Below are 22,062 nucleotides of genomic sequence, written 5' to 3' on the forward strand. Positions count from 1 at the left end.
TGTCCTTCAGTAGGTGAATGGATAAATTGACTGTAGTTATACCCAGACAATGGGATATTTACTATTCAATACTAAAAATAAATGTGCTATCAAATCATAAAAAGATATGGAGAAATCATAAATGCATATTACTAAGTGAAAGAAGCCAATCTGAAAAGGCTATGTACTGTATAAGAACAATTATATGACATTCCGAATAAGGCAAAACTATGAAGACAGTAAAAAGATCACTGATTGCCAGGGATTGGGGGATATGTTTAGGGAGGTGAAATACTCTGTATGATACCATAATGATGGAAACATGTTATAATACATTTGTCTAAATCCACAGGATGTACAACACATCAAGAGTAAACCATAATATAAACTCTGGATTCTGGTGATATGTCATTGTAGACTCATCAGTTGTAACAAGTTTACCACTCTGGTAGATGTTGATAATGGGGGAGGCTAGAACTGATGGGGGTAGGGAATATGTGGGAAAACTCTGCACCTTCCCCTCAATTTTGTTCTGAACCTAAAACTGCTGTAAAAGCATAAGGTCTTAAAATTTTAAGAAATATTAATACTGATGTCTGGGTTCCATACCTAGAGACTGTGATTTCATTAATCTGGATTGCAGCCTGGAAAGCTGTTGTTTTTTTTGTTTGTTTGTTTTTTAAATAGATTTTATTTTTTAGAACTGGCATTTTTAAAATAAATTCCTCAGGGGATTCTAATATGCATCCAGAGTGGATAGTTACTTGTCTAAGTCACCCCTTAATCTCAGCTAGTTCCTACAACTCTTCTCCCGGGTACCCTTGCTCTGTTTGTAATTACTCACACCTATCATATCTCTATACTAATCGTGATTTGACCCGTCTGAAAACTCCAGGCCCCACTTGTGCTGAGAACCACTACCCGTCAAGCAAATGGCCTCCCTAACACCTATCAAAGGTTTTTGTTGTTTGCTGGACATGCTTTTCTATCATCTAGTTCTTTGGGCCTACCTATGCTATACTCTTTATCAGGACATATTTTAATTGAGTACATGTCTGCCCCTCCACTAAACTGTCAGTACCTAGCACTAGCTAACTCAAATTCTTGGTCAGATAAACAAATGCACAAAACTAGTCATCGTGTATAAACTATGCTTTGAAATTTTAATATCTAGTATTTTTCACTCAAAATATATCTACTGCTTGCTAAAATATGAAATCCTCCAGATACTTTTGCTCCTTCTTTGAGTATACACATTCCTCATGTCTTGGCCCGGGGAACAGAACTCTGGCTAAAAGATGGAAGCCTCGTCTTCCAGTAGACAGTTGTGTCACCCTAAGTCATTTAACTTCTCTGGGATCTTATTCCTCATCTGTAAAATGCAGATCTCTGAGGCCCCTTCCACCGTGAGCCAAACCCTATATACCAGAGGTTTACACTCTTCTTCAAGTGACACTTGAAGACTGTTTTCCGGTTTGAAAACAGAGGGGCAAGAGAGGGAGAGATATATAAGAAACTGAACACATCAAGTTTACCATTATTTTAATCAGTGAAGCAAAAATATCAAAATATGTGCAATACAACTGGCGTACTGGTGGTTCTCTGACAGAATTCTCGCCTGCAACATATGTGCCACACAAATATGAGGTAAATGTGAATTTTATATGAAAATTCTTTCAATCCACTATAATGATTTTCCAATAATTGACAATTTTCTTTTAAAAACTATTTCCAAAAATTCTAAGCAAAGTATGCAAACTGGAGCTTAACTCTAAACATGCACAATGATCTTATCCAATTTTGTATGCAGAATACTAAAGAGTTCAGATTAGACCAAGATGATGATATTGAACATGAGAATTCCCTCCTTCCCACCTCTAAACTTCTAGCAACCTGCTACAGCTACCTACCCACATGCATCAAATATGAAGACATAGAGCCCAAAGTAGAATTATAAAGGTATTTATGTTAACATCAATATATCTTCTCAATTTGTGTACATAAAGCATACTAGCATATAAGTATTTAAAAAAAAAAGAAGAAACAATTTGGAATTAGTCCAATTTAAATGAGGCATCTTCAAACCTGAAAAAAAAAAGAAAGAAAAAACGTCTTGTTAACAAATATACTTATAATTTGGATTACAGATTGTTCCACCCAACTTATCTAAGTTCTGTGTACATCACCATTCATAAAAGAAGTAGCTGCAGACAATTTTCCAAATCCATTACAAAGAGCATGTCCCATTAGTTTATTCCACTGATTCTCCTATAACCTTAGAGGAAAGAATGCTGGTATTCAAGTTGAGATCCTGGCTCTACCATTTAGTAACTGTGATTCTGGGAAGGTCAGCCAAATTCTCTGATGCTCTCTCGAATTAATTTTCCTATCCTTGAATATAACAGGAAATTTGAACAGGTTTTTAGGACTAAGGTTCCCTGCAGAGCAGAATTTCATGAAAAAGCTGGATTTTCTACATCTGATTTCATCCAAAGATGCAGAGAAGTCCAATTCCTCCCTATTTCATGCTGCTTGAGCTCCTTGTAGATATGTCCATTACAGTATCTTTGCATTAAAACAAATCTGTTTCTATCTCTCCTCTATTGGACTGGGAGCCTCTAGAAGGCAAGCGCAGTGCCCACACGCTAAAGCTCAACAAGAGATTGAAGGAATGCGACATCTGTAGAACCATGTCACTCCTCTCTTGTGACTGAATAATAAGGCAACTTATGCAAAAGAAGAGAATGGTTCACTTTTGAAGGCTCAGAGGTGCCAAATATAGAAATGGCAGAAGATCAAACCCTTGCACGTGGTGTGAATAACCAGCTGCCTCTGTCCTGTCATACCACACTGGCAGCTCCTCTGACTTCATTTAGAGGGCCAGTGATGCTGGCAGAGCCACAACTGGGGCCACACACCTTCCTCATGCCACTCCACAAGAGAAGGGAATGTCACCCCATAGGATTCTTCTCTGCCTGCTGAAATGCTACTCTGATTAATGTCCTCCACATACTGAGGGTTATTAGCACTATCTGGAAATAGTCCCCAGGATAGTGAAACAGAAAAACATTTTCTTAAGGTTAGAAACCCACCTCCATGATGCTGGTTAGTTGTTTCGATCTATAAAAAAGAAAATGGGGAGAGAAAAGAAAAAGAGTTTTATTTTAAAATACCATATATTAACAAATGTCTAAAACTGTCATAAATAAGGTTGGCAGCATAGTCTGCTGTCCCAAACCATAAATACCTTGTTTAGAACTACCCAGTAGGACCCAACCCTCCCTACTAGCCTCAGATTCCAACCCAGTCAGAGCGTACTGGAGGAGTCCAGGATTGTAGGGCACTAGGATAGGACTTACAAAGGCCTGTGCCTCCCTGAGAATTTTGTTGGTCCTAAGTATCCATGAGGCTAACAGGGAAGTCCAAAGAAGCCAGTAGGTAAGAAACTTTGGGAGTACGTGTGCCTTTGTGTAAATGCTATTGCTGCTCCTTGCTTCTGCCACTGGAAAACTACCATTTCCGGGACCATGCTATGCAGAGGTCTCAGAAGATGCCACTGATCAGAGCTTTAATAACATTCCCTGACTATGCCATTATGCTTGCTATCTATCTATCTATCTATCTATCTATCTATCTATCTATCTATCTATCTACCTATCAAAGCCTCCTTATGCTGTGGCTATACTCAGATACGACTGTCAGCAACTAAGGAAAGAACTTGAAAACTTACCCCACTTAACCATATGGGGCGCAGCGAGACTGCTGTGATTCACACGGCAGCTGTACTCATCCACTGTACTGGGAGTGAAATCTGTGTGGACCAGAAGATAGAACGACCAGTCCTTGCTGAAAGACAAGTCTGACTGCTCCGTTTTCATCTTCTGTCCATTCTTCAGCAAATCAATTTCAATCTGAGGTGGGTGGAATCCATAGACATAGCAGTTCAGGTAATTTGGCTTTCCATTCTCTGCTGGATGCCGTGAGTAAACCTGAATCTTTGGAGTACCTGAGGAACATCAGGGAAAGACAAATGAAAATTGTAGAGTATTTCACTTGGGGCTACCATGGTCTAAAGCTTGATCAGGCACCAATTGTTTAAATTTGATCATATATTTCTCTCAATTCTATTTCCACTCTGGTCAAAAGAGCTTCCACTTTTCCAAAAGGCTACCTCCATTTTGAGGGATAAACCATGACTTAGTATATTTCCCATATAATTCCCCTACATGTGTCTTTTTGGCTTTTTCTAGAAGATTCCTAGTAATATCTTCTGTCACTGGAGATTGTACCGAATCTTTAAGAACCTTTCTGTGGAGGTTCTCGAGAACTTATGATGGCTTCTTAGCACCAATTAAATTCTTTAAGACATCACTGAAAGGTCTACATGATTTTGCCCCAATCTACTTTTCAGACTTCATTTTTTACTTCACACATTCTTCACAGTAGCCACATCAAAAAACATGTTTTTGTACTCTGTTTCAATCTGGTCAATTTTTTTTTGTTTGTCTGTTTACTCCTTTCCTTTTTGGTTCCTGCTCCTGCATAGATTGATACCCACCTGACTTCTCAAAAATGTATTAAGTATCTAGTACAGCGCCTGGCACTCAGCATTGTTCTGTAAGTGGCGGATGTCGTTATTATCTCCTTGCTCAGTTTCCTAAGAGAGTCAACCCAGGGTACGTTCCTACAAAATAAACCTCTTCATTCTGCCCAGAGGTTAACGCCAAACCCCTATCTGATTTTGTGCCTGATTTCATGAGTTACAAGACTCAATTGCCTACAAAAGCAGGCAAACAGCTTAAATGAATGAGTTGGGCTCGGTCAGAACAATAGGAAAGGGTGAAGACTCTGGCAAAGGGGAGAGAACATACTCTTCATTATGACCAAGTAGAGTAATGCATAAAAATGAGATTTGCATTTTAAATTAGCACCCTAAATGATTCCTATAACTAGCCAGGTTGGGAACACATTGCATAATGCTACAGAGCAGTGGTTTCCAAAAGGGGATGCATGACTAAATCATCCCTGTGGATGTAGAAAGAAAATATAAACTCTATTTCTATATTTTTCATCCAAAATGAAGAGAAATGTTGCTGCTACTAAATATACAGACTGACGCTAACATGTGTATAATTCACTTTAAAATACATATAAATCAGAGTACATGATTACTACAGGGCAGCTGCTCCTCCATGTCTAGGAGGTGGTGGGGAGGAGGTGGAGTACCAGGCCACTCTGACAAATTAATCCGTCTAGAAATACCCTATCATCAAAGGAAAAGTCATCAGGAAAGGAAATACCCAAAGACAGGGGATCCCAATGTAGCCCTGATTTTCCCCCCATAAAGTTAAAAGTGAAACTAAATCAGAAAGCTCTTTTGAACTTCTAATAATTAGAGCATAATAAATGCCACAGGAGTTACAGCAAAGTTCATCCAGCCTGGAATTTGCCCTTTGAAGGAGCCAGGTGGAGTTTTGCAAAGACATCATGAAAACCTCTTCTGAGAAGGAGAGTATCAGACAGGCCTGGATCTGAATCTGGACTCAGCCACTTACTGGCCCTGTGACTTTGAGAGTTATTTAAGCTTCTGAAACTTACCTGAAAAACTCAGTGAAACAAATAAAACCCACACATGAGCAGGAAATGGACCCCCAGAGGCAATTGCTGTTACCCATTTCTTGTGTATTTTCCAGAAATGGTCTATGTAGGGCACATATTACTTTGGAAATTTTCAAATTTAAGATTTTTTAAAATGTCAGCTTGTTATTTTTCAAAAGGCTTCTATAGTCAGCAATACATATTAATGGTGATGACAAACAATATGCTTTATTTTGTTAATAAATTAAAAATTAAATTCCTTTTTCTCAAAATCAAAACATACTTCAAAAAGGCTTTTATGAGAGGAAAAATGAGAGGTTCCTGTATATTGCGGGGTATTTGGAATGTGCTTAGTGTCTGTCCATGGAGACCCAACGGACAGCCTGGGTCTCCCTTATGATTACCCTTCACTGATTTTGCAACCTCTAATAGACTTTGCTCGGCTTTTTCGAAACTGAAAGTAGAGGCTCAATTCGTCTTGGAAAGAACCAGGCAAGGAGCCAAAGAGGAAACCCTATGTGAAGAAAAGACAACAGGGGCCCATGGCCGCCCAGCTTGTTCGAGACAATCTTACACCCGAAGGAGGCGATTCTAAAACACGCAGATTACAGCCCCAAGGCGCACACCGCTGCATAATGCCTTGTTCAGGTGCCGCTGTCCGCCATTTATTCCCTGCATGAATAAATTACTTAAACTCTCGGTGCCTGTTTCCTCATCTGTGAGACGCTGCTGGTAACCATCATATTTACATATTTACATCGTAGGCATATTTAAGAAATAAGTGACATTAAAGCACAGAGTCCGCGCCACAAAGTTGTCAAAAACAGGTAGCTCTTATGATTATTAAAAGTGACACGTAATGGGAATAAGTGCGTTAATGATGTGAAATTGCTCCGTAACACTTCAGAACAGTTTAGAAACGTCGTGTACTGATCCCTCGCCACGGTTGGATCCTACATTTACGCAGAAGCCCGGAGGGGCAGGTGAACAAGCTGGCGCTATGGCGAAGCCGGAAGCCCTCGGTTCCGAGAAAAGCGGAGTCAACGCGGACTGATTTACCCCGAGGGGTGTTGCTCGCAAAATCTAGATGTCTTGTCTCCACCCATTCACAGCCCCCAACTCCGCGCCTTTGGGACCCGCCTACGCTCCTTCCCCTCCAGTTGCGCACAGGGAGCCAGAGGTCCTGAGAAAGAGCGGAAGAGAAACCCTCCCTCACCCCGATCGCTTTGAAGCTCATCGACACCCGAAACTTTGTCCCGACCCACGCAGCCCAGGCTTGTCAGAGGTCTCTCCGGCCCCCGCCCCCAGAGAAAGAAGAAAAAAGCTTGCGTCCTGAGCTCGCATCTCCCACCCTGTCCCTGTCCCGGGACCGAGGGCTAGTCCCCTGGCCGGGAAAGAGCACTTGGGAAACCGCAGTGTTACAGAGTTAGTGCCGAGAGTGCCAAAGAAGGTGGGGTCCAGGAGAGGAAGGGCTAGCTAGCGGAGGGGACACTCACGCGGCTCGCCGTCTAGGCCAGAAAGGAAAAGCAGCGCGAACAGGGCCAAGGTCACGGGGAGAGCCATCGCTACCAGAGCAGCTCCGAGCGTCCTACTGCACTCCTGGCCGCGCGTCTGGGCTTATATTCCACGCGTGCACAGCCAATCAGAACTCTGCGGGCGGGGGCCGTCACCCGTCTCCTAGCGGACGATGCTGCACCAGGTTAGAAAAGGGACTTTACACTTTTAGTTTCATTTTCCTATAAAGTCTCGTGATGCTTAAGAAGGCATGGATTGGACGGGGTGGGTTCGCTGTCTGTAAATCGGCGCCCTCCAATCTGGAGTGCACCCCCCCCATCTGGGGTGAGCTTGGGGCGCTGACCGCCCGCCCATCCTAGAACTTCAGTCTGGACGCACTTCGGTCCAGCGCACACGCTTTTTGAGCCAACCGCAGAGATGCTAAGTCACTTGCTTACCATGCCTCCGCCAGTTAGGAGCCTGGAACCTGCGGTTTTCATTTGAACAGAACCGAAGCGCAGAAAGATTAGGTTCGTGAAGAGAGGTTAAACGGTGCGGGGCAGAACTGTAGGTTTCTGGATTTGGGGCGGGGGGAAAGAAAAATAGTCCAGGAACCTCGAGGACCCGGGAGGACAGATCAGGGAAACGTCGGTAGTGAACGAGAAACTTCCTGCTAACTGAATTCCTTCAGGATAAAATGTCCTTTTATAAAGCTCTGTGTCAAGAAATTCTCTGTATCCTCCCTCTGTTGTTTAGGTGATTTTCTTTGTTTTGTTTATTTGTGGGAGAAATTAGCACTGATAGTAAAAGCAAAAACTGCTTGAGCTTTAGAGTTTACAGACCCCTGTAATCACTCCCTGTGAGCTACCACACTAGAATGCTGCTTGGCGTATTTTGTAAACTGAACGAATGATTGAAGGAACAAATGAGGGAGCGAATACATAAACTCTAGGAGATAGGAATTATCTCATTAATTTTTATGGGCAGTGAAAAGAGAGGCTAAGAGACTAGGATTCCAACTCTGGCCTAATTCATTGCTTACAACACTTGTAAAATAAAGGATGTAGCAGTTTCAGTGAGAATTTAAATTGCATCTGTCCTGGGCCCGGCCAAAGAAGTTAAACCTACTGATTATGAGGGCATGACAATATCGGGTCCATTAACAAAACCTATACGCTGGAGATACCATAAAGAAGATGCTGCCATCACATGGCGCCTGGATCCAAAGGTCTCTGAGTTTAACAGTGAGAAGAGGAAATGAAACATGGGGGCGGGGAGGGGCAGAGATCTTGGAAATCACCCTGGTTTTCAGTTGAATGCAGTACAACAAATGTCTTTTGGATTTTTCACAGATTTTCAGACCTTTTAATAATCCCTATTGTAGAGGCTATGGCTAAACTAGGAAAAGAATATTCTCTACAGACCTAATAAAATGAGGTAATGCATAAAGAGAGCTTCACACAGTTCCTAGCACATAGCCACTGTCTATAATATTTACCAAGTATACTATAATTACTGTTATTATTTACCTCGTTTTTCTACCAGCTGTATCTATAACTCTTGTAAGATAGAAATAATTTTTTATGCATAAATTAATGAGTAGAGACATTTCTGCCCCTCCCATTTGTCTGTATGCTGGTTTTATAATTCGGTCATAGCTCCTAAAGCCTAAAATATTAGTGTTGAATTATTTTCTGTTCACCTGGGAGTATAGGAAGAGACTGGGCTATTTTTCACCTCTACACTCATGGTTTATTACATCACAGAGGAATACTATATTTAAAATTTATTAAAGATAGATTCTTAAAAAAAAAAAGATCGATTCTGACCTAGTTACTTAGAAAATCAATTTAAAAGCAATGAAACAACAGAATGAAGACAGAAGTTTAGGGAATTTTCTGTGTTTAGAGAATTTCTGTACTTCTTAGATTTCAATGTATAATGTGTTTTGAATAATGAGGGTGAAGATAAGATATAAAACTATTTAAAAAACGAGCACTATTTGCCTAGTCTGTCAATCTGGAAATCTACATAACAACTGTTTAATAGTGTCATCTCCCAGTAGTAGTGTTAACAGATGGGTTTTTGTTTTGTTTTTTGCCTATATGACTCGCCTAAAAAATTTTTTACAGTGAATATTTATTTAAAATAGTAAATATTTTCAAGAACGAGGAAGAACTGGAAGGCTCATATCCTCCATGTGGGAATTGTGAACCCCAAGAAGGCATATATCTGCCAAAAAGGACTCCTCTTGGTTCACAGGGCCCGAATTCCTACCAGGGTCTAGCAGCCCACTGCTGACAGAGACCTGTTACACACACTGAATTTCTGGGGAAAACCACAAACTGAGCTGACAAGCCTCCTGCACTGTGTTCCTGCCCACTAAGCCTACTCTTATAACAGAGTTCCAGGAATCATCTTTCAACCAATGGGCTGAGACCTGCCCCATGCAATTGGAACAGCACAGCTACATCCTCATTTGCATATTTACTGACCAAGCAGAGCAGCTCTATAACAACCAGTCAGAATGCACAGTTCTGATCCATCAGGACAATGGTGTTGGACCAATCGGATTGTGCAGCTTTGGATTTCTCACTTGCATATAAATGGACCAATCAGAAATGTGGTGGAAACTTTATAAAAGCAGGGCTTCCTTTTGTCTCAGTGGAGAGCACTTTTGGTGTTCTGAGGCTGCTGCAAACGGTTTGAAATCTGTTTACCTGGATAAAGTTTCTCCTTTTACCGCACCCCAGTTTGAGGACCACTATTAGCATTAGATTGGTGGCAGTGACTTTTTGTTGACAGAGTGTAAATGGCACAACTACTTTGGAAAACAGTTTGATAGGTTTTTTTTTTTTTAAGTTAAAAATACATTGGCCATATGATACAGTCACTCCACTTTAGATATTTATTCGACAGAAAATGAAAGTATATGTCTATACAAAGAATTGTGCACTATGTGCATAATAGCTTTATTTGTAATAGCCAAAATCTGAAAATAATCTGAATGTCCATCTACAGGTGAATGGATAAAAAAATTGTGGATAAAAAAATACTATCAGCAATAAGCAATGAATGAACTATTAATACACACTATACGACATGGATGAAATAATTATGCTGAGTGAAATTAGCCGGACAAAAAAGAACATATACTACACAAAATATTTTTTTTACTGCAGTAACAGAACTACTTTATTTAACATATGAAAGTATTTATTTTGTACAAAACATGGTAACATTTCTTCCTCTCCTCTGCCCCATGAGGTCTAACTCTAGAAACTCATATTTATAAAAACACTCTTGGCAGCAGTCAAGACATGATGAAAGAAAGTGCAATTCTGAAAGTAACATATAACCAAAATGGGGACTAAGAACAGGCAGAGGTTAGAGGGTTTCTTGGCTAGCTTTCTGCTCACAGGCTCTAGTCCTACTCTTCTTGTCTCAACAGGAAACATTTTAGGAATAGAGACTTGCATATATTATTTAAGTAACTCTGCCTAATTCTTGGTAGCATCCCTCTTCCATCTCCATCTACCCTGATGTTATAATTTGTAACTTTTTAAAGAAATTCCAGTCTGTTTTACATTCTTGTCAGTTGCCTATCTCCCTTTGAGCTTCAAAAATACAGAAGAGCAGTAAGTTTCAAAAGGATGTCAATTGAAACCTTTTATAGATGAAACCTGCTTTCTAGAAGTCAGTTGGCCAAACATATACACAGCTGGAGACAATAGATTGTGAAAATAGGTCCAGCTGGAAAGTATGTTAGGTACCGAATTAGATCCAGTTATTCTGCGTCTGTGGATTTAAAATGATCATCATTCACAGTGGAATAGATGTGTCCCTCGTTGCTTAGAAAGCCCACAGCTTGCTTGATTGAGACTACAGTCATGTGTTGGGGCTGGTTCTTGAGTTCGTGAAAGTTCAATACTTCAGGTCTTGGGCAAGCCTTAATCAAATTCAGTACCTGGTTTTGGGCCACGGTGAGGCCATTTACTGGCATGAAGCTATTCCTACCAGAGTTCCCTGCTTCACCCATTCCTGGATTGCTGATGGGTGCTCTCCCTGCTGAAGGCTGGCTGTTAGCTTTGCTGAGTGTCATGTGTGCATTCACTACTTCCAGAATATGTGCAGTGAACTCATTCATATCCTCCAGGGGCATGATCTTAAAGGCTATCAGGCTTTTGTTGTTCTGAAAAGAGCTCAGATGGCCAGCCATTTTCACATATGTTTCTGGAGGAACCACCGGGTTTTCACCACTGGTGTCATCTGTGTCAACCCACTGGTGAACATCCATGGGTGCAGCTGTCATGTTGTCTATTTTCTAAACAATATTGGAGCCTTCTCTGCATGTCTGATTATCCCCACAATAGTTACCTGTGAAGAAATCTCAACATTCTCAATTCTGAACACTTCATCAACCAGAGTAGCAGAAAGCAGCTGTGATATGGTACAGAGCACAATGTGCTGGGCTTGGGCTCATGATTTTTTTTCAGCCTGGGAAGGTGCCGGCGATCCAAAGCCCACAGGGGACTGTGTGTAGCCACTGGCTCCCCTAAAGGTGGAGCTGCTATAGCTTTCAAATCCACCATTCCACATCTTGGTCACAACTCCCCAGGAAACAGACCTAGCGGGTTCCAGTCTGCTGAGTTCACCGTTCGCCACAGCTACATGAACTCTTTATAGAAAACTCTAGAAAAGGCAAATTAATCTATATAACAGAAAGCAAAGGAGTAGTTTTCAGGGCAAGGCGGGGGGAACATCAAGAGCATTAAGAAACATGAGGGGTGATGGATATGTTCATTATCTTGAGTTTGATGATGATTTCATGGGTGTATATGTATATTAGAAGTTATTAAATTGTACACTCTAAGCATAATTCATTGTATGTCAATTATACCTCAATAAAGCTGTTAAAAAACAAAACCCCTAGAAGCACAGATACCTGTATGATTGTTAGGCAAAAGAAGAATGAAGTACTTGAACAGAAATAAAAGAAGGATATTGAAGTGGGGAGATAACAGAAATAGGTTAAAGCTCAAATGAGTTGGGTTGTATCTGAATGGATCTCAGTCAGCAGTTTTCTCAGATGGCCTCATCCAGACAGCCAGAAAGTGAGACCCACTCAAGAGGAGAGGAATAAACATAGGTAGAATATTTGTGCCAGGGCTTCTTCAAATGCTATGTCATTAATCCCTTGCAATTCAAAGCGTGAGCCAAGCATCACTAGTAGCAGCACAATCTAGGAGCTCTCAGAAATGCAGACTCTTGGGCCCACTCAGATCTACTAAACCAGAGTCTGCATTGCAACAACATCCCAGGTGATTCATATACATACTAAATTAGCCAAGCTGCTGAATAAACAAAACAATCTAGAAAGTAGGTGTTACTTTTATTTACAGATAAGGAGACAAACTCAGAGAAGTTAAGATGCTTAGCCACATTTGCACTGAACTAGGATTCAAACGCTGGTCCATCTGATTCCAAAGGCCTCATAATTTCTATTAGAAAATCACTTTCTGAGAAGGGCTTCATGGAAAGGGGTTTATTGGGTGGCTTGGAGATCAGAACAAGGATGAAAAGTATATGAGAAGGTGAGGGGAAGTAGATAAGCAGGAACCAGCACCACAATGTAGTAGTAATTTTTGACATTTACTTTTTTCTGCCCACAAAAGTTATATGCACATGATAGAAATTGGAACATACTAAAAACTATCAAGAAGAATATTAAACCCATCAGTAATCCTACAACCCAGAGATAACCATTGTTAAATGGTTTAATTTAAGGAGTTTGAAGATTGTTGCCTGCTCCAAAGTACAGCCTGGTTAGGTCTATTTGAGAGCTGGAAATCCTCAGTCTTTGTGTTAAATTTTATTAAATTCAGTAAATGTCAATTGAATGCAGGCTTTGTGGCCCAAGTAAGTACTATAGGAATAAAGGGGAAGAAGACATCAGACCTTTTCTACCAGAAGATTCCAATCTGGAGTTAAAAATCAGCTCAATAATTAATTTATTAGCACCCACCCAAGGTGTTCATGCTGACTGACTTCTCAGATTTGAGAGCTGTTACATAATGGGCAAAGGCCCAAAGGAAACAGACAGAGAGAGGGAGTTGGGTTTTGTTTTGTTTTTTGTTTGTTTGTTTGTTTTGTTTTGTTTTGTTTTGTTTTGTTGATAGATCCAGCGTCAGAAACCATACACATAGGAGGGGTGGGGCAGGGGGGGAACCAACCTCACAAGATCCATATAAGGTAAGTACTATTATTTCTATTTATGGGAGAGTACCTGGGAAGATAAAGTTGAGAGAGTTGAAATATCTGGTTGGTGGGGAATCTCTGCCTCACAGCCTTGTGTGTAATCACTAAGATCAATTGCCAATTTGTTTTTATTGCTATAAAAAAAAATCCAGCAATAAAAATCTATAAAATCCTCATTTCAAATCATCTTCCCAGTAGTAGCCACAGTGCTTAAAGTACTCTTTATTTTTAATTGCAAGCCAAATACATCAATGTACACCCATTGTAAAAATGCAATTAGAGGTCTAATGAGTGAAAATGAAAGTTCTCCTCATGTGTCTCCTCCCCACAGAAACCACTGTTAAGGCTTAGTGCCTATCTCTCTAAGGATATACATTGTATATAGTTTGGAAGGTGAGGAATTTTTAAATTACAACTATATGATGGTTTCTTTAAATCGCAGCACCCACTAAAAGCATAAAAGGAATTAGAAGTAGCATCAGTTGCTAGTGTGGATGGAGAGAAGTGTTAGGTAAATGCTAAGCCGAAACCCCCAAACAAATGTGGGAGCAACAGGACAACCACAAAAGCCAGTGACTAAGTTACTAGTACAGCCTCCTTTCATGGGTGTTTTCCCCTCATAGGTCCTTGAGTCTGCATCTCAGTTCAGTTCCTAGTTAAAACTGCACAATTCTAACTTGGATTTTTTATCTTGCCTTGCATTCTATGCAGCACTACAACAACAACAAAAAAATCAAGACTCTTCTTCAAATGCCCTTTTCCTCTAAGCCCCAGCTTCCACTTTCCAGCTTGCTTAGTTGACGCTTGCCTCTGGCCAGTGAGTGTGTGTGATCCTTTTTGGCATCCCCTGCTACGCTGGACCTGCATCAGATCCTATGCTCTCTACAATCTGGTGTCTTAGATATTTCTAAACTGTTCTCCTGAAAGAAGGCTGTGAAGAAATTCAGAAGAATTCTTTAATAAAGAATTAGAAATTTAAAACAAAATAAACATCACCAAAATGCAAGGGATGTATACACAAGAACTGCCATACACACAGTAGAAGCAGGTACAAAGGAGGTAGCCAGAAAACAGAAGATTGGTGATTTTGTGATAGTTTTTCTTTACTTCATTATTTATTATCATCGTTGTTACTATTATTGTTTTAACTGTAGATCAACTTGCCGCAATGAGTTTGCTAAATGACAATTTATCATTTGTCAAATTAGCCAAAAATCTATTTGTCTAGTGACCAATGACAGAAAACCTGAGGTGAGACTGCCCTCTCTACCATCAGATGCCCTGAGGGTGTAAGTAAGGGATAGCTCCACCATCTATCACCAGAAGCCAGACCATGACAGGTGGAAGGTGGATTAGTGAGCATGCACTCTGAGTTTAGTGACTGGAAGGGGTGGTGCCACAGAATTGGGATCATTTTATTTATATTTACTGAACTTGCTTTTCATTTAAAAAATACAGAGACTCTGTATATTATTATGTACAGAACTGGTTTCTTATTAATAATTTTAGACTTTTCTCTATATTCTATCTTATGATAAACCCCTCCCCTGCCAAAAAAATGTTCACGTCTTAATCACTGGAATATATTACCTTCCATGGCATAAGGGACTTTGCAGGTTGATTAAGAATCAGGGATTATTTGGGTAGGCCCAATGTGATCACATGGGTCCTTAAAAGCAGAGAACTCTTCCTGGTCATAGGGAGATATGACTACAGAAGAATGGTCAGAGAGATGCAACATGCTGGCTTTGAAGATAGAAGAAGGGACTATGAATCAAGGAATGTAGGTGACCTCTAGTAGCTGGAAAAGGTAAGAACACAGATTCTTCCCTAGAGTCTCCAGAAATGAAAGTAGTCCTGCCTTATTTTTAACCCCATGAGACATGCGTTGGACTTTTGACCTACAGAATTGTTAAGATGATAAACTGTGCTATTTTAAGCCACCAAGTTTGTGGTAATTTGTTATAGCAGCAAGAAAAAAATAGTTCATCCCCCTTTTCCAGAATCACACACATTTGGGCTTTTGCTGTCAGGAGTCTAGTACTGTATTAATTTTTGCCTTGGCAAGTTGAGTTTACCTGTTGGTTAACCAGAGTGGCCACACTGAGCATTTTGGGCATACATTCTTTGAGGTAGGGCTATCATCAGCTGAACAACTTGAGGGGGTAGAAGTTTTCCCAAGGCCTGCATCCTCCCCATCCTATTTCTGCCCTCATTGAGTTCGATCAGCCTCAGCTGGCACCGCCATTACTGTACTATTTCACTGACACTACACACCAAATGGGTCAAACTACTCGTGCTCCACCAGCTGTTGCCAACGTTAAACAAGGATGAGAGTAATAAGAGGAGCCTCTAGCCCCCAGGACACAGGTGCCCCAAAGCTTTGGTTTTTCTTCTTGGCCTGGCCCTAACCTATCCATCAAGTCTCAGTGTTCATCACAATCATTCAGTCATTCAGCAAACTTTTACCAAGCGCCTTGCTAAGGCCTGGGCACTGGGCTGGTACTGGGGAAATTTTTCTTTCCTCAAGGAGCTCATAGACTCTGGTTTATAGACCTATAAATAAATAAAGTATGATACCAGAAAAGCAAGTAACTCCACCCAGAGGAGATAAGAGCCTGCAGGTGACTTTGGTGCCAAGGAAAAGAATGTGGACTTTATCCTTTAGATCATGATGCAGGTAGCAGTGGAGCTGGGTTTGTAGGTTTTTTTTCCCCCTTGTTGTTTCCCTTTTGGGCATTTTTTTTTTTTTTGATATTTTAAAAAGCTTTTCTACATAGCTTTATTTTTTTCTAATTATAAAATTTATATTCAGTATGAAAAGATCAGATAATGTAAGAATATAGATAAAAATTTAAATCACCTGTTATCCTACCAGCCAAAGAGAACCACTGCTAATGAATTAATGTTTGTTCCCAGACTTTGTCTATTCATATACAGATATAAATCTGGATGTACGTGTTTATAAAGATGTAATCATTCTGCATAGATTTCTTTGCAAATAGCTTTTTATTTAACTATATAGCATGGACAATGTATCAATTTCTGTGGTAACAGAGATCGATATATGTTTTCATTGTATGAATAGACCTTACTTTTTTACCCAATCCTGTATTCAGAATGTTTCCAGTTTTTCCCTGTTATAACTTATCCTACATATTGTGAAACTGCCCTCTACCAGGTTACATTCCATCATAGAATAAGAAAGAGAACTTATTTCCCAACACACTGCCCCAAGCTGATTATTATTGTTCAAAAATTGTATTTCCCTTTTATACTCTGTAATTTTAAAAGGCAGTCTGTCTAACCAAAACCTGGTGTCTTCATGATTATGGACTTGAGGCTCAGTCAATCCTATCTAGGGCTTAATGATTAAAGGAGCAGGTATCCAAAGGTGGAAGAATTAGGGTAGAAAAAAACAAGTGAGTCACAATGCCATTGTCTGGGCAAACCCAGCTAGAATCAGAGAATTTTTCACATGTTTTCTTTGTATTTCTTGTTCTATCAATTTCCTGTTTATGGTCTGTCAGCCAAAGTCCCCAGTCACTAGGAACAGATGCTGATATAACAGAGAAGTAGCTTATCTAAAGAATATTTGTTAGGCAAAATGTTATCGAGTACTAGGTATGGGATATACAGGTTAATTTTATCATACTCTCAACTCTTTTGTAAGATTAAAATTTTTCAAAATAAAATATTAGGAGGAAAAGGGTCCTGAAGGGGCAGAGGCTGAGGAGGGCTCAGAAAGTGACTGTGCTGCTGCCACCTGGAGATTCTCAGCCAGCGTGGAGGAGTCCACCTCTTCCAGCCAGATGGGATGAGTGACAAGAGCCAGATGGCTGGCTCCTCAGCCCTCCTGGACAGCAACTTTCACGAGGCCATATCCCAGTGGCCTTGCTGGAGACTACCAAGTTTTAGATAAAGCAAAACAGGATATTGATTTTCATCTTGTGTCTCTAGGAAGAAAAACTTCAGCTTTTGAACAGAGAAAATAAGGAGGAATACACCTGATGTTGGTGACTGTATATTCAGCACCATTTCTGAAAGGTGACTTCCTTTGAATTAATTCTGGATAATATGAAGAAATAGGGGCAAGGATAGGAGGAGATGTACTACAGGTGCAGATGTGTTGGATATAAAATCAGAGACATCCTGGAACCATTATCAGCATAAAATCAGGGTGAAACAAATATAGTCATATCCAAATTTTGTTTAGAGTATTTGAAGCTCACCGTGGAAACATACAAGGAAGCAACTTTGACAGAGTTGTCTTCTGGTCCACAAACAATTTAATGGTCATAGTGGTGACCTCAGCTATTCAAGTTTTATGCTAAACAACCTATTTAAAGATAAATAGAAAAGTAGAACTTGAAACTCCAAACTATTTAACATTTAAAAAAAGAGGCTGAAAAATGCAATAAACTGTCACAGTCAAGACATTGTTTCTTTTAACTCATTTTCAAGTAGTCTTACCTGTGAAGCAAATATAATTTAAATGTGAAAGTAGTCTTTACTTTTGTAACAGCATACAAAAGTCATTTCTTTAATTTAGTTTTTTTCTCTGATTCAAGCTGGGTTTGCCCAGACAATGGCATTGTGACTCACTTGTTTTTTTCTACCCTAATTCTTCCACCTTTGGATACCTGCTCCTTTAATCATTAAGCCCTAGATAAGATTAACTGAGCCTCAAGTCCATAATCATGAAGACATCAGGTTTTGGTTAGACTAAGGATAACATCTTGGCTTTAGACGTGTTCCAGTTCCAGGCCCATCAAAGCAGAAATGTGGGTGTCTTAGTCCATTCAAGGTGCTATAACAATATAGCAGCTGGGTAACCTATAAATGACAGAACTTTATTTCTTACAGTTCTAGAGGTTGAAAGTACAAGATCCAGGTGCCAGCAGATTCGGTGAGAGTCCACTTTCTGGTCATAGATGGCGCCTTCTCACTGTGTCCTCACAAGGTAGAAGGGAGTGGCAAGAGAACTTTCAGAGTCACTTTCACAAGGGTTCTACCCTCAAGACCTAATCACCTCCCAAAGGCCTCTCCTCCTAATACTATCACCTTAGGGGATAGGATTTCAACATATGAATTTGTAGGGGACACAAATATTCAGTCCATAGGCATGACCTATGGGGAATATAGGCTAAGTATATAAAACTTTTTTTTTTTTACTGATATTTTACATTGAAATGTAACATTTGTTAACAGAAATTTTAAAAATGTTATTGTTTCTCAAAACTATGCTTCTATTTACATTATAAGAGAGGTACATATGTAGATAAAGTTGAGACTTTGTCTTCCAAATTTGTGTTCAATCCATAATCAGTTATTTCAGCTTTCTGTGATTAATCTGTAATTGCCACATTTATTAAGAAACCCCTGGTTAAGAGAAACATTTTAAAACAGATTGTTTGGTGTTACAAATTTGGCTCAATGTTCATTTATTTAAATCACCTGGTAAATTTTTTCAAACTTAGGAAAATGCAGTTATTAATAGGGCTTCATTGAATTATACCTAAACTCTGCAAAATATTTCTATTACACCTTAAAAGTATGACTGACTAAATAAGATTACTTAAAGAGATGAAAGTGTTACCTGAGTAATGCTTCTGAATGCGTGGAGAGATACGTGCAGGTTTTGCAACAAAGAAAGTAAGGTTTATTTAGAGTTGCAAGTCCCAGAGGCATAGGCAAGATAATGCTCTCAACAATTTGGCTCCCCAGGTGTCTCAGGAGTACTGATTATATAAGGGGAAAATCCTTAGTCATGGAAACTAAGAAAGTTGGGCTCATGGGTGCTATTGATTGGATAGAGCTGAGGTAACTGGTCATTGTGTCCCTCCGGTTCTGGAATCAGCCATGGAGCCATCCAGTCTGGTCCCGTGGCCTGGTCCCATACTGTTTTCCATAGTGGCAGTCCCACCAGCAGTGTATGAGGGGTCTTTTTTCTCCACATCATTTGTTATTACTTGTCCTGTTGATTATAGCTATTCTAACAAGTGTGAGATGGTATCTCATTTTGCTTTTGATCTACATTTCCCTAACAGCTAGCGATGTTGAGCATCTTTTCAAATATTTGTTGGCCATTTGTATATCCGATTGGAAGAAGTGTTTGTTCAGGTTCTCTGCCCATTTTTTGATTGAATCATTTGGTTTTTTTTTGTTGTTATTGAGTTGTATGAGTTCTTTGGATATTTTGGATATTCGGCCCTTATCGGAGGCGTTGCTTGCAAATATATTTTCCCATTCGGATGGTTGTCTCTTTACCTTGTTAACGATTTTTTACTGAGCAGAAGCTTTTTAGTTTGAGATAGTCCCATTCATTTATTTTAGTTTTTATTTCCCTTGCTTTTGAGGTCAAATTCATAAAATCTTCTTTAAGTTCAAGTTCCTCGAGTTTAGTTTCTATGTATTTTATTGTTTCAGGTCTTATATTCAGGTCCTTAATCCATTTTGAGTTAATTTTGGTGTGTGGTGATAGACAACAGTCTAGTTTCATTCTTTTGCAGGTGGCTTTCCAGTTTTCCCAGCACCATTTATTGAAGAGGCTTTCCTTTCTCTACTGTATGTTTTTGGCTTTTTTGTCAAAGCCTTATATTTTTATGTAGGTAAATTTATCAGTCGTCCCATTTGGGGTCATGGTTGGAAGGACCTCCCATACTTCACATTTTAAAAAACTCACTTATTTTCTTTTTTTGAGGTTTAATTATTTTTAACATTTAAGTCTTTGCTCCATAAAAATTTACTTTAGCAAAGATATGTCTTCAGTATAGAAGTTTTACCTTTTAAATTAAATCTATATGTCTTTTCTTTTATGATTTCTGGCTTAAGTATCATGAGGTTTGTTTTCTTAGAATGACATTCCTGGGGGGCAATGTGGAGAATGGACTGGAGTAGGACACACCCAGGTAGCAGAGCAAAGGGATCCATCTGCCTGTGTGCTTTTAAGTAAAAAAACAAAAACAAAAAAAAAACAACACACATCCAGGTTTTGCAGCAATGGAAGTAAGGGTTTATTAGAGAGTTGCAAGTCCCAGAGACACAGACGAGCTATCGCTCTCAAAAACCTGGCTCCTGAGGTGTCTCAAGGAGATAGATAGGCAAAAATCATCAGTCATGGAAACTACAGAAGTTGGGGTCATGCATGCATGTCCAGTTCTGGAATCAGCCATGCCCCAACACATCCGGGTTTTGCAGCAATGGAAGTAAGGGTTTATTAGAGAGTTGCAAGTCCCAGAGACACAGACGAGCTATCGCTCTCAAAAACCTGGTTCCTGAGGTGTCTCAAGGAGATAGATAGGCAAAAATCATCAGTCATGGAAACTACAGAAGTTGGGGTCATGCATGCATGTCCAGTTCTGGAATCAGCCATGGCACCATCCTGTCTGGTGCCTGACTTGGTCCTGTGGCAGGTGGGGTTGTTCTGCCTTGATGGGCCTGCAGCTAAAACACATTTAAAGCCAAGATGTTATCTTAATTTAACCAAAAGTTTTTGTCCTCCCTGTTGATAGACCTGAGGCTTCATTCTGAGGTTTCATTCTTAAAGGCTTTGACACTGACCAGAACCTTGTGTCCTAAGGCTTAATAATTAAGGAAGTAGGCATACAAAGGTGGAAGGATAGGGCAGAAGAAAAAGGTGAGTCATGACACCATTATCTAGACAAAACCAGCTTGAATCTAAGAAAAAACTATGTGAAATCTAGGTGAGGTTACAAAACCCTATCTGAAGAAGTTTCTGAAGGGAAAGACCATTATATTTTTCACTTTGGTTCAGTTCAATTAACATTTGCTAAGAACCTACTCTGTTGCAGATATTGCCTTCAGTGCTAGAGGCACAAAGGTGAAGAAGACACATCTCTGTTCTCAGGCAGGGGGATGACAAATACAAAAACAATTACAATTCTGTGTGGTACATGTAATGAAAAAAGGGTGTAAAAGCCAATGAGTGCACATTTAGAAGGGTACCTCATCCAACCTGGAACGGAGGAGGGTATCTGAGAGGGCTTCCTGGAGGTGAAGCCTGAGATGAGTTCTTCCCTCATTTGAATATTGAGAATATTAGGGTAAGGCAATTCAATAAAGCATTTGAAAAATCATCTTGCAATTAAAATAACTCTTCCTTTGCAAATTAATTTTGCTTGTGTGACACAATCAACAGCATATTACCTGCTAAAATATGCACGTTTAATGTCATCACAGGAAGCTACTTTAACCGACAACTGGATAAAACTCCCACAACAAGGGTAAGAGGTCCTCAGGGCAGGGAGAGGCATCCTGGTGCAGAGTGTCTATAAGAGGGGGCTCCATCAGAATTCCTATCCCCACACAGCTCAAAGCAATTCGGCATTTCTGAAACCCAAACTAGAAGGCAGGAGGAACTTCAAGAAAGGAGACTGGAGAGGCAGTCAGAGTCAAGTCGTAAAGGGCTTAATGCCTTATATAAAGGACAGGAGATAAAAACCACTGAGGTGCTTTCAGTTGGGAAATGTCGGATCTGACAAAAGGACTGGAAATTACCAGCATGCAGGTTATAGGAAAGCATGAGTAGATGAGATTGCCCAGGGATACCAAGTTGCAGAGGACTTAACCTTTGGGGAGATTCTTGATCCTTTTGAGAATGTGATAAAAGTTCTGTCTCTCCAGAAAAAAAATGTGCTTATTAAAAATCACACAAGCATATACACAATTTAAGGGCACCCTCAGATTAAGAAAATTTAATGTAGAAGGGAA

General features: G+C 39.9%; 1 protein-coding gene and 1 pseudogene across 1 annotated transcript; both read right to left on the bottom strand.

Moving 5' to 3' along the window:
* Positions 1–1,504: 1,504 nt before the first annotated feature.
* On the bottom strand, positions 1,505–7,227 carry B2M (beta-2-microglobulin). The gene is made up of 4 exons (XM_006920416.3): positions 7,074–7,227; positions 3,710–3,985; positions 3,072–3,099; positions 1,505–2,064 (listed from the first exon to the last, which is right to left on the bottom strand). The coding sequence occupies exons 1-3, from the start codon at positions 7,138–7,140 to the stop codon at positions 3,086–3,088; spliced, it is 357 nt and encodes a 118-aa protein (XP_006920478.1). The 5' UTR covers positions 7,141–7,227; the 3' UTR covers positions 1,505–2,064; positions 3,072–3,085.
* A 3,591-nt stretch (positions 7,228–10,818) lies between these two features.
* On the bottom strand, positions 10,819–11,558 carry LOC102897123 (annotated as a pseudogene).
* Between the last annotated feature and the right edge of the window lie 10,504 nt (positions 11,559–22,062).

This window comes from Pteropus alecto, unplaced genomic scaffold (genome assembly GCF_000325575.1).
Source record: "Pteropus alecto unplaced genomic scaffold, ASM32557v1 scaffold86, whole genome shotgun sequence".
Lineage (NCBI taxonomy): Eukaryota > Metazoa > Chordata > Mammalia > Chiroptera > Pteropodidae > Pteropus > Pteropus alecto.